Source organism: Betta splendens, chromosome 13 (assembly GCF_900634795.4).
Source record: "Betta splendens chromosome 13, fBetSpl5.4, whole genome shotgun sequence".
NCBI lineage: Eukaryota > Metazoa > Chordata > Actinopteri > Anabantiformes > Osphronemidae > Betta > Betta splendens.
In genome coordinates, this window is record NC_040893.2 from 10,730,997 (window position 1) to 10,743,259 (window position 12,263).

At 40.3% G+C, this 12,263-nt stretch overlaps 1 protein-coding gene across 7 annotated transcripts in view; it reads right to left on the bottom strand.

Annotated features, from left to right (window-relative positions):
• LOC114867841 (cytoplasmic dynein 2 heavy chain 1) overlaps window positions 1-11,060 on the bottom strand; it is a 70,671-nt gene extending 59,611 nt beyond the window's left edge. For 4 of the 7 annotated variants that reach the window (XM_029170912.3, XM_029170910.3, XM_029170911.3 and 1 more), the window contains exons 1-26: window positions 10,903-11,059; window positions 10,054-10,247; window positions 9,718-9,891; window positions 9,494-9,629; window positions 8,260-8,378; window positions 7,888-8,032; window positions 7,399-7,544; window positions 7,230-7,316; window positions 6,491-6,625; window positions 6,145-6,258; window positions 5,911-6,022; window positions 5,653-5,777; window positions 5,330-5,505; window positions 5,038-5,233; window positions 4,833-4,928; window positions 4,406-4,567; window positions 4,201-4,299; window positions 3,941-4,080; window positions 3,372-3,600; window positions 2,704-2,831; window positions 2,240-2,355; window positions 1,793-1,920; window positions 1,456-1,605; window positions 1,090-1,295; window positions 534-689; window positions 286-400 (exon numbers count right to left, since the gene is read on the bottom strand). In XM_029170912.3, coding sequence (XP_029026745.1) covers window positions 286-400; window positions 534-689; window positions 1,090-1,295; window positions 1,456-1,605; window positions 1,793-1,920; window positions 2,240-2,355; window positions 2,704-2,831; window positions 3,372-3,600; window positions 3,941-4,080; window positions 4,201-4,299; window positions 4,406-4,567; window positions 4,833-4,928; window positions 5,038-5,233; window positions 5,330-5,505; window positions 5,653-5,777; window positions 5,911-6,022; window positions 6,145-6,258; window positions 6,491-6,625; window positions 7,230-7,316; window positions 7,399-7,544; window positions 7,888-8,032; window positions 8,260-8,378; window positions 9,494-9,629; window positions 9,718-9,891; window positions 10,054-10,236 — 3,573 coding nt within the window. In that variant the 5' untranslated portion in view covers window positions 10,237-10,247; window positions 10,903-11,059. Of the gene's footprint in view, window positions 1-285; window positions 401-533; window positions 690-1,089; window positions 1,296-1,455; window positions 1,606-1,792; window positions 1,921-2,239; window positions 2,356-2,703; window positions 2,832-3,371; window positions 3,601-3,940; window positions 4,081-4,200; window positions 4,300-4,405; window positions 4,568-4,832; window positions 4,929-5,037; window positions 5,234-5,329; window positions 5,506-5,652; window positions 5,778-5,910; window positions 6,023-6,144; window positions 6,259-6,490; window positions 6,626-7,229; window positions 7,317-7,398; window positions 7,545-7,887; window positions 8,033-8,259; window positions 8,379-9,493; window positions 9,630-9,717; window positions 9,892-10,053; window positions 10,248-10,643; window positions 10,769-10,902 lie in introns of those variants that run through there. The other 3 variants (XM_029170905.3, XM_029170908.3, XM_055514004.1) reach the window with 3 other exon arrangements.
• Window positions 11,061-12,263: the final 1,203 nt, after the last annotated feature.

Consider the following 12,263-nt stretch of genomic DNA (forward strand, 5'->3'; position numbering starts at 1 on the left):
AAATTGCATAATACAAATAGCTGATGACCAAAAGTTATTTGCAAACACAAGAAGGAACTGTTTGGAATCCAATAATTGCACAACTTTTCCTGTGAATCACTGAATAATATATAAATTTAGCAAAGCTTCAGGCTGCGAGACAATAGTTTTAGTCAACAGAGATTCCAAATCCTTTGTATTATTGACTGCAATAAACAAAACCCCAATGTGTTGCTAGATATATCTTTATACACTCAAATTCAAAAGAAGGCTCTGATGTATTTATTCCATTAATTCCTATGTTACCTTGTATTTGTCCACTTCCCCTTGTAGTTTAACAGAAATGGCGGTAGGCTGCTCCAGCTTTCTAAGTCTGTCCTGCCACGTAAACAGAAACTCCTCAAACACATAAGTCTTGCTCCTGTAAAGCAATGGAAAGACATGTATTAAGAAAGACCTGAACAAATACTGTGCATGCACAGAAGTAATAACAGAAGCCAATAAATAAAATCAACTCTACAGTAAGTAAAGGATGACATTGATTGCCTATAGACCTGAAAGTGATCCAGTCCTCCTCGGCCTTCTCTGTGAAGCCTTGTTGCCACTCTTCGTACAGACTCCACATCTGGCTGCACTCCTCCATGTCTCTTTTTGTCTCTTCTGCCAGTGAGAAATCTGGTGTTTCCAGGTCAAAATAGGTACAATCCTCACTGAAGACAAAAGTGGAGAGGAGAGCTAAGCTAAGCTGCAAGCACTCAAGTATGGAGACAAGTATAATCAACACGATCATAGGTAAAGAGGTATAGGTATAGAGCTGGAATATACTAGCATTAGGATCTAATTGGTAGCAAACTACAAACAATTCCTGCATGATTCTAAATTTATATATATATATATATATATATGAATATGAATATGAATATGAATATGAATGATATAATGATATATTATATTTATTATAATGGTATAAATATTTTATTTATTAATATAAATTCTAAATGTTGTGGTCAAACATCTGATTTGATGTGATAAAATTATACCAAAAGCAAAAACCATCCTTACAAGTCCTAATTCTTTCACTAAAAGCCCATAATTTTGAAAGACACTCACAGGAGTTTGCTGCGCACAAGCTCTAGGTCCTGGAACTCTTGCTGCTTGTCCTTGATGGTTTGGACACATGCAAGAAGGGCAGCATGATGACCAGTTTCAAGCACCTCATCTTTAGGCTTCAGCTGGTCCCAACGGGCCTTAAACCGCTCCAGGTCTGCTCTGTACGCATTGATACGACCAGCAGCATTGCCACGCATTACCTCTACCTATGAGATAAAAAGACAACAATCACAACGAGAGACAGAAATGAATGATAATTTAAGCAAATGGACAATATTCAATCTAAGTATTTAAAAAAGTACAAATTATTAAAGAGAAATCTAACACTATCCATCATGCGCATTTGTGAGTATGCACATTTGTTACCTGGTCTTTAATCATGAGCTGGTGACTCTCCATGATGAGCACCAGTTTGTCCCACTTTGCTCTGAGAGAGGACAGTGAGTCTGGACCTGTCCCTGCCACTGCTCGCAGTAATCGGTTCTTCTCCTCAGCATACTGGAACTGAGACAGGATCTGTACACATGCATATCATATACTCATCATATACTAGCTATTGCCAAAGAGTAAGATAACGGAGTAATTAATTACAGTATATATATAAAACCAGCAGGCTGACCATAAATTAGCAACAGTGAAAAGATTTAAAGTACTTGTACATCATAACTTCTAGGCAGAGTTTAGTGTGTTTGTATTGCTTTACTTCAGGTTTGCGGGCTAATATCTGGTTGTATTTGCCACTGGCAGCAGCAATATCCTCCATGCTTTCTGGTCGGGTGGACAAAGACTCCATTGACTCTGACACAAAACCATCTATAGTCTGTGTGTGGCCTGGAAAAAAGCAGGGGAAGCCATGACACACACATGAGAAGATAAATGGAAAGCGAAAGAGAAATCTAAGGGTACGGGGATGTTACTGGGCAGAAAGTATAAGAAACAGAAATGAAATAACCAACACGTAAGGAAATGGAAACAAGGAACAAAATATTTGGCCTGTGATTAGTGTAAAATGCACGACACAGGTTTAAATAATGAAAAGGATACAAATGCATGCAATTTCATAGTATATGTATTACTCTACAGAGAAATTACAGAAATAAAATACAAGAAATAGAATAAAATAAAACTGCAACTAAAAACAACAATTTACCTTGAATTGACTTCCTGAGTGATAACAGCAGCATGTCAAACAGCCTCTGAATCATGTCCTCAATGATGCATTTTACTGGCTCACAGTTGACTGTGATACAGTCCACCTTCTCCTGACTGTGGGGCAGAAGTAGAAGATCAGTGTCAGGGTGTAGGTCTCTGTATTCATGACATTGTTTAATATATGCCCTATCACCAGTTAGGAAGGTGAATTTATAGCAGCCAAGAATAACAGAGGGTAGGCTATTTTGTTTAGAATTATAATATTTATTATATTTGTTAAAAATTTTACCAACGGGCTTTGTTAGTTAATCGTAATTACTTTTTTGAATTAATGTTTTTAGTGAATGCAGAGTCACTATGATTTTTAAACTTGCTTTCATCATGTCTTGGATGCGTTTAACTTATATATAAGTTAGGCATATATATATATAAGTAATTTTTTACCATATGCCTGATATGTACCTGGGCAGACGTTCTGATTCTTTCCCCCGGACCTTTAGAGCTTTGAAGTTTCTCTCCCAGTCTTGCATATACTTTAAATGCTTCTCCACTAACTTCTCTAAATCCACCTGGCCAGGAACCACCCACTCCTATTCATACACAAAACCAAAAACATGTCCACAGTAAGTGCAGCACGCACTTCCTATTTTTAAATGTGTCTGGGTCAGAAGTAACAGAAACTGAACATAATAGCAAGACATCTAGTTGATGACTAAAAAACAGAACTAAATGAAAGGGGCGATAGAAGAGAAGTGTAGTGCTGGTTGAAGGATTTCCCCAATGAATTATATATGCATGAATGCAGACAGATGGGAAAAGACACATAGATAGTATTTACTGCACTGTTAAGAGATAATGAAGGTCAGACTACTAGACAGCAAAACACTTTCAGTATGTAAATTCTTAACAAATTCTTAAAAATTATAAAAAAAATTTAATGCAAAAACATTATAAAGGTTAATTAGTCAACAAATACTCGTGGATGATTATTGTAACACAGCACTGTGAAGCTGTTGACTTCTAAGGCTGGGTAATCAGTGTCAAAAGCAGGCTGGCCACAAAATGCAATGACTAAAAGATTCATAACAACTGCTATAATCATGATTTACTTAAAAAATGTGTTCAGGTACCATAAACTTGTGTTGCACAGCTTGCAGGCGGACAAAAAGGTCCTCAGCTTTACTGAAGATAGTGACAAACCCAGTGGCATTTCTGTCAATCATGACGCTGAAGATAGGCTCCTCCCCCTGGGCACTGATTCCTTTGAACTGTTTTGGGATTGAGATGAAGCGTTTCATCTCCCTGAAATAGCGTGCTCGAATCTCCTCAAATGGAGGACGAAACTGCAAACGGCCTTGTCTATTCATTAGATGGACAGGAGAAATGAAAAGAGTACATTTTATGCTTTAATCCACACAAATGGATAATTATTTAGCAAGATAGATGAACAGAATAGGGGGGAAAGCAGCCAAAAAGAGAAATGGTCATGTCTGTCTGGTCAACTCTGAGAATCAATATGAGGGAAATAACTGCAAGGACTCTGTCTTAGTAATTCCAGAAGAGGGGAAAACACGACATGTATGTATGTATGAAATCTGAATGAGAGGAAGAGAAAAACATGTCAACCCACGCTAAAAGCATTACAGTATAAGTGAGAAGGATAGATAAAATAAGGGAACTGACAAATGACTGTACTGACTTGAAAGTGAGGTCAACGTGTATTTCAGGCAGGTTTTTGTTCAGAGCCTCCAGTCCAGCCTGGTATTGGTGTTCCAGAGCTTTGTACAACTGATGGTTCCAATGCTGACGCCATGCCCGCATGTCATCAGACCTAAAGCCCTAAACACGCCCACAGACATGTAAACTAGGATTAAGTTGGTTACGCAAGTCATAATACAATTGTCAAAAATGTACATGTAAAAGCAGCGCAGTAAACAAACACATATGCTTCTTCCATACCTGCGCCTCAAAGGTGGCAAATCCGGTGCGGAGGTCCTGAAGGCCGTCCTTCCACTGCTGCTGATGTCTTAGTAGGTCCACATTCATCAGTGTCACCACCTAAGAAATGCATGTATACTTAATGCAATGTAATGTGAATGCTTAACATGCAAACAGCTTAGATTCAAAGTATTTAATGTAATTCAATTTAAATGGGTCTCCAAACCTTGTCGATGAAGTCAGTGTGCCATTTGCGCAGCTTCCTGTTCTCAACAGAGAGTTTCTCAGCAATAGACTGCAGCTTGGCAATGTAAACATCCAGCTCTTTGGGATTGTCCCAGGAGATTGGTGCTTTACTACCTGATTCCTTGAACTGAGAACGAGGATTCTGACAAAGGAAAACAAGGTGGTTATCGCCTGCTTAGGATGTAAAATCTACAAGAGTCACAAGAGTTCACTCAGTCAGTGGTTTACAGAAGTTGGGCAATAGACTACCATGAACCATGAACAACTATCTAACGTTAAATATATGCAGGGCATATGCTTCTTCTTTTGGAATGATTCTTTGTAGGAAGGAAAAAATACTGTAATCACCATTCAGAAGTCTATCATTATTGTTACAGCTATTTTACAGCATTGTATAGGCAGAGTACCTTGATGACCTGTTCAAAGGCCAAGGCAAGACCAAGCATCATAGGTCTCTGAGAGGGAATCATCTGCTGGTCAATGGTGTTGTAGAAATGTGCCACCTATATGACAGTAAAAGCATTAAGAAGGGACAAACTATTTTAACAATTCATACATGAGATCAAATTGGTGTTGTAGAAATGTGCCACATGTGCTTGTGGTCATCTTGACCTGTTTTAGTACAATGGCTTGTCTGTAGAATTTGTCTGCGGTGTTAGCAGCCTGTTGAATCTTGGCTGGGATGGGAAAGCCAAGTGCAGAGAGTTGCCTGACCTCCCTGAGCAGACTAACCAGTCTGTCTGAGTACTGAATCTTTAGCCTGCCGTCCACATGGTCCAGTTCCATCACATGGTTACTGGCTTGAATACTACACAGACAGTCGCAAGTTAAACACAACATAGCTGTTACTGAACTCATCATGTTCTAGTGGGATTTAGAGTGTGGATTGCCCAGTGTTCCCAACCTGATCCCTGACTTTGGATCCGCCAGATCAGAAAGTATATCTCTTGACCAATCCTCAAATTGTTCCTGTTCATACGCTCTTAGAACTTCCATCAGGTCATCACAGAAATGCAGGAATCCTTTGAACCCAGACAAGTCTAAAAGCAGAGCCTCACCTATGCGGACAGAATCCTCCACCTAATAAAAAGACAGGAACAGAAAGATTAAAAAATGTTTGAAAGCTTAATCTACAGTGCAATTATATGATGGTGGTCAGTCACATATGGGACACAGTATATGCTTATGTGAAAGCATAAGATGAACATACTGTACACACTCAGATACCTTATGTATGAGCTGTCGGACCCAGACAATTTTGTTGACCACCTCGGGAAGATTCCTACCAATGGGTGGCCCAGACCTTTCTCCAGGGCCTCCGTGGCAGCGACTCTCAAAGTCAATCTTAAGGCCTAAGAAAATCTCATTTTGAGCTATTTATAACAGTAAACATTTTGTGATTTTGTGACGTTTTGCTGCTAAATGTCTAAATACTGTCACACTTTCTGTTGTCTAAACAAACCTACACAATAGAAAGAACTGTACCCTTGTTATAGTCCAGTAGTCTTGCCAGTAGTGTCTCTCTCTCAGACTGCAATTCTTTGCTAATGGTGGGACGTCTTATCAGCTCCTTGTGCTTTTGAAACACCTGCAACAACTAACACACACACACACACACACATACACACACACACACACACACACAAAAGCAAAGACAAACTGTCACAGTAATAATTCAATAACTCAATGAACTTGAGACAAAACTGTGGTTTTCACTACCTGCTGTGGGCTGTCTTGCACATCAGCAATATAGCTCTTCAGTCTGCAAGCAACCTCTTTTTCTGATGGAGCCAACAGGCGCTCAAACTGAGCCACCGCTGCTCTCCAAAGGGGCTATGAAGATACAAAGCGCATTCACAACATTTACAGTACAAGAGGGCTTCTTCATGTTTATTCTGAACAGAATTATATAAAATAGTTGAAGAACCAGCCTCATTGCTACATTAGGCCTCCACTAAGGTGCAGTATTAAAAAAATCACACCATGGATTTACAGAGATGATGAACAGCTGAAGTCTCGCACACAGATCCTGCACACATGCACATAAAGTGTCTACACTACCCACCTCTGTGTAAGGGTTGTAAAGCAGAGGGTTGAGTCCAGAAAAAGGTTCAAACACACGATCTGCCGTCAGAGCCTGCTGCTTCCCTCCTGGCAGCATACGCAGCAGTTTCTCATGTACCACTCGCAAAGTCACCACCTGGCACACAAGGAGAGTTAATTTGCATGTCAGGTATGTAGAGTATATGATTATCAGGCTCACAACATTTCACTGTAAGGGACACAAAGGACCCAACTGTAAGATGTTGTATTTGGGTATTACAATAGAATAGACTCAAGTCCCAAGCAAAGGAAAATACCAGCGAAACTGCCAGGAAGGCAGCTTTCACCCACAGGGGAAATTGTGCTGTTTCATCGAAAAAATGAAAAACAGAGAGAAAATGGAGAAAACTGCAAGATGCATAAACATGTTGAAATGATGTGTCAGGTTAAGGAGTCACGCCTTCACACTTCACATTCAGACGCAAACCTAAGTCACAATTTGGTCACAAGGATGCCTCATTCTGAAACCTAATATAAACCAATAGGTTTAAAGAATTATTTTTTAATCTAAAGGTAGAACTGATCTAACTTCCACTGTACAATGATCATTTTTGTTCTCTTAAGAAACATCAACAGGGAATTTGACTTCACTGTGAAATGCAGAAACAAAAGGACACACGCTGGTGTACTATTAGCACACAAGCATCACACCACAGAATCATGAGTAAAAAGAGAAATGTAGCTTTTGAACGGTATCTTACCTCATCCAGTCTCTTTGCAAGACAATGAAGGGTTTGAGGGCAGTGCTTATTTCCCTTCCATGGATGAGGTGCATGTCTTTTCCACACCTAAGACAATAAAATGGGATTTTAGTGTTTATCAGAATCTAACTTCATTTGACTATATCATGACATCCTCTCCATAGTGTACCTGTCCAGTCAGATGTTCACAGGCTAGCACCCACTGTTCACAAATAGCAACACCCATTCTCAGGTTTTCTCTCATAGATACAAATGTCTCCTCAAAAATCTTGAGCCCACTCAGCTTCCTCTGGACATATCTTCCCAAGGATCCACCTGAGTAAGAAAGGATAGCAAACAAAGCAATGTGGTATAAAGAGGTTAAAGTAGAACAAGGTTTTCAATTAATAAAATTAATTTATAGATAAAACATGACACAAGTCCTAAAACTAGATGAAATGATGGTCTTACTTGCTAGTTTAACTCAAAAAATTGAGTTTAACTCAAAAACAAAGAATGCAAACTTAAGGTTCTACTATTGGTTCGCTTTTCTTGAAAATTCAGTAAAAATATCTCAAAAGCAAAAAGGCTTGGTTTACACAGTATTTTAAAAACATCATCAGCAAATATTTGTTTTCATTTCCTGATTTTGGTTTCCATTAGCGTGAGGGAGACCCACCGATGACATCCATGACTCGAACCATGCGTAACTCTGGGTAAGGCTCAAAATCAGTCTGCCTCCAGACGTCATCCAGGGTGTCTCTGCTCTGTTCCACCAGATCAGCAACATCAGACATAGACAAGCCATCAAGCCCACCATACTCCTGGTGGAAGGGCAATAAACAGATAGTGAGATGTGTTTGTTTTCAAAACTAACTGCAATGCAAAAAATATTAAATTATAGAGAAATTGTAAAACACTGATATAATGATATATCAAGCAAATACATTTCATATATCAAACTTTAATTCAGTTAGCAAACACTATGTAGGCATATTAAAAATACACAAAGTAAATCAAAAAAATTAATTATAATGAATAGTTTTTTTACCTTTTGTATGACTTTAAATTGGTCAGAGAAATACGTGGCCCGTTCTCTCAAGCTGTTCTTCTCTGCAGACTCAGACAAATCAGCCCAGTACTGAAACTCATCATTAGGACTCAGGATTCCTGCACATATTAAAAAGCAAAAACACATAAACGCTGTTCTTTTCATTCATAGGAATAAAATGCAGGAGGTATTTGCTAAGGCCTGTCCGGTCGCCATACAACCGGAGCAGGAGCTTGGTTCGCATTGCTGGCAATAAGTCAGACCTGTTCCCGGTGCATGTCGGACTTAGGCAGGGCTGCCCTTTGTCACCGGTTCTGTTCATTATTTTTATGGACAGAATTTCTAGTGGTTCGGGGACCACAGGATTACGTCTCTGCTTTTTGCGGATGACGTCCTGTTGGCTTCATTCGGCCAGGACCTCCAGCATGCGCTGGGGCGGTTTGCAGCTAAGTGTGAAGCAGCTGGGTTGAGAATCAGCTGACAAATTTACTGGGCAATCAACGTTCCTACCCTCACCTATGGTCATAAGCTTTGGGTCATGACCAAAAGGACAAGATTGTGGATACAAGTGGCTGAAATGAGCTTGCTCCGCAGGGTGGCTGGGTGCTCCCTTAGAGATAGGGTAAGGAGCTCCTGTCCGGGAGGAGCTGGGAGTAGAGTTGCTGCTCCTCAACAGGAGCCAGTTGAGGTGGCTCGGGCATCTGGTTTGGATGCCTCCTGGACGCCTCCCTGGGGAGGTGTACCAGGCATGTCCCACCGGTAGGACCCCGAGGTAGACCCAGGACATGCTGGAGAGACTATGTCTCTTGGCTGGCTTGGGGACGCCTTGGGCTCCCACTGGAAGAGCTGGAGAAAGTGTCCGGAGAGAGGGAAGTCTGGAGTTCTTTGCTTAGACTGCTGCCCCCTGAAATCTCAACCTTCCTTAAAAAGCTCTATTGTTGCTAGGGGGTCGAGATATGACTTCTTATGTCCTCAGAGAATTTCAGGGTCAGTCCCAGCTCAATTTGGTAAGAAGGGTAACATAGAAAGAGTAGGGCGTTCATCAATTTTATTGTTTTATGCTTTATTCAATGATTTATAACAGGTTGAACAAATAACACTACTAATTGGATTATATACATCTATATATTGATATATATTAATGTGTCACTGATCTGTCACAATTGAATGACAGATGTTTATCTGTGTTGTCAGAAATATAATCTAATAAAGTATGTCTTATATTTATACATACCAAGGACATCTTCATCCACACGACCCTTGACAGAAGGTTGTTCTTCAGACTGACGGACCACTGATCCCAAGCCAACTTCCAGTTCACTTAGCAACCCTGCTAGCTTAGGGTCAAATGCTGAGCGCCAGTGCTCATCCTGAGAGAAGGAAACACGGCAAATTAATCAATTAATGGGAAACAGGATATGGTTTCGAGAATGATTCAAAACACCAGCACAGGTTCACCTTTAGCAGAACAGGAGCAAAGACCTGTCTGACAGCCTGGTACAGGGTGTTGATGGGAGAGTCCAGCATGGACGACACCAGCAGGCTCTGGTGAAGGTTGTCTTCAGTGATTACTGTTGGATGTCGTTTGAAGAAAACCAACACCTTCTCTTTATTGTCCCCTGAAGTTTCGATCTGCCAACAGAGAGAAAACTGTAAGGAAATCATATCAATATACTACATATATGAAGAATTTATGTTGTATAAGTGGATGTACTGGAACTTCTATGTAGAATGACTATAATCAATCACCATATTAGTCCAATCATTGTGATAACACAGCATTGGAGACATTACCTTATTTGAAAGGTGAAGTTCGTTGTCATGACTACTAATGGACAGAACAAACTCATTGCCATCATCTAAGAAGTTATTCAACCCTGGGTCGTCAGCGAAAGATGGTGAAGGCTTTATTCCGTGAAAGTTCCCAGCTGTGGTGAGGATAAACTTCTTGCGAGCGTCTTCTGGACTGTGGGACATCTTTCAGCTAACTATAAAAAATAAACTTATTATACATACTATTGGACGAGGCAAATTACTAGTGATACATATACATGCAACAGTAAATTATGATCGCTGATTGTCATTATATGGAGCATGTCCACATCATCAGCTGCTCAATATAAACTTTACTCTTTCCATCGCACTGCTTGAATGCATCATAAGTTTAGTTACTGCAGCTATCTACATCTCGTGTAACTATCATCTTATCACAAATCCAGACTTCACCCGTTTTAACAGCAGATAAACATTAGTCAAACTACGTGTCCGCGCAGATTTCTAGGATCACAGTCTTTGCTCTAAAAGCTTTGTGTTGTTTAGCGTTGTTGATGTATGCACTAAACCAAACCCGTAACAGCGTGCATCGGGCCGCACTAGTAACCTACTGTATACTAAGAGGACAGTTTGTCGAGACAGCGTGGTTTAGCCTGCCTCGTTTGTTCGAGCTGCATCCTCTGTTTTCGTTAGCAACGCTATAGTGGACCGTCGAAGCTAACGCAGGCGACGTTTTGCAGGAGAGGAGCAGCGGCACCAGCTAGCCAGCGCGCGCGCTAGCTTACCGCCTCTAAACGCTTAGTGAGCAACTTCAGCTCGTTCACCCCATTTCAGTCTGCATGCAAACTAATAGAAACGTTGGTTTCATACCGGCTCGCCACCAACCTAGGAGTACTTGTAAACGTATTCTCAATCCATGGACAGAGGTTTTAGCCCGTGTTGCTGTGTGGCGTATTCTCTAAGATTATGCTCCGTTGTTGCCTGGCAACAGAGACAGTGTCGTGTACCACGTGACACGGCGTACGTAGGCTACGTAATTTCATACGCCTTTACTTATCAGCCGCATTTGACGTGCAGGGCATTTATATAATGCCGCTGAATACGAATGAATGGATGGATAGATAGTTGTTACAAATCACTAGGAATAAGGAGAATTGATTTGTTTGTCTTTTGTTTTTTTCTTTCTTCTATGATTAAGAGTCCTGTCCCTGCACCACATATCTGAAGACTGGGCATAAGAACCTGCGTGGGTGTTTTAACCCTTTATCTACTGACAAGTGGTTAAAGCATGCTAACATTAAATACGGTTATTTAATAGTTGAGTGCAGTTTAATGAGCATGATTATCTGTTAAAGTAACATTTGTCTCAAAAGTCATCACCAGGATCGAGCAACAAAGATCCATTACCACTCCATTACTTACATATTTCTCCATTACTCTGGAAGACGACTCCAACTGATGTATTTCCCGTGGGAGAAACTGAAAACAAAACATATTTTTCAAATAAAGGGATATTTATGGAAATCCCAGGAACCTTTTTGTGTGTTTCCCAAATATTGTAAGTGTAACTAAGTTCAAGAAATGCCACAGTTTGTGGCAGTTTATTTCCACTGCTTGTCCTTGAACATTACCTTGCTTTCCACCTGATTGGGATAAACCCCATCCTAAATATAGATATAGGTGAGCGCTTGTGTGCTCAGTGCTTCTTGGCCACAGCTAGTTTTCCCTTTAATCAGCGGAAAATACTGTGAGGTCAATGAAAGTTGAAAAGGAGAACTTGGACACTGCGGAAAGCCTTCACAGTAAAGACAACCACTGTGAGCTAACACTGCACAATGTTATCATGCACTGAGATTCACAAAGTCCTTTATCTTAGATTATCTCAGTGTTAAGTGATATGATTGCAAGCGAGTAATGAAATAGTATTCATCAATAGACTCTTAGACACTTTCAATATATATTGAAAACCAGAAGAGAAAAGATGCCATTTAAACAATCTAGACAACACATGAGTGCAAGAAATGAATTACACTTCACTTCAACTAAACACCAAAGGTTCTCAAAGTAAGGGAATGCACTGGTTCCAAGTGGAATCAGAAGCAAATCGGAAAATCAGAGACTGTGTTTACCCTCAGAAGGAAGCCTCTGTAGTAGTTGATGGCGAGGCCTTTTAAGTATAGTAAATTATAAACTTCCCTTTCTCTAGCCTGACCTTCTCTTGTTAGGGAGGC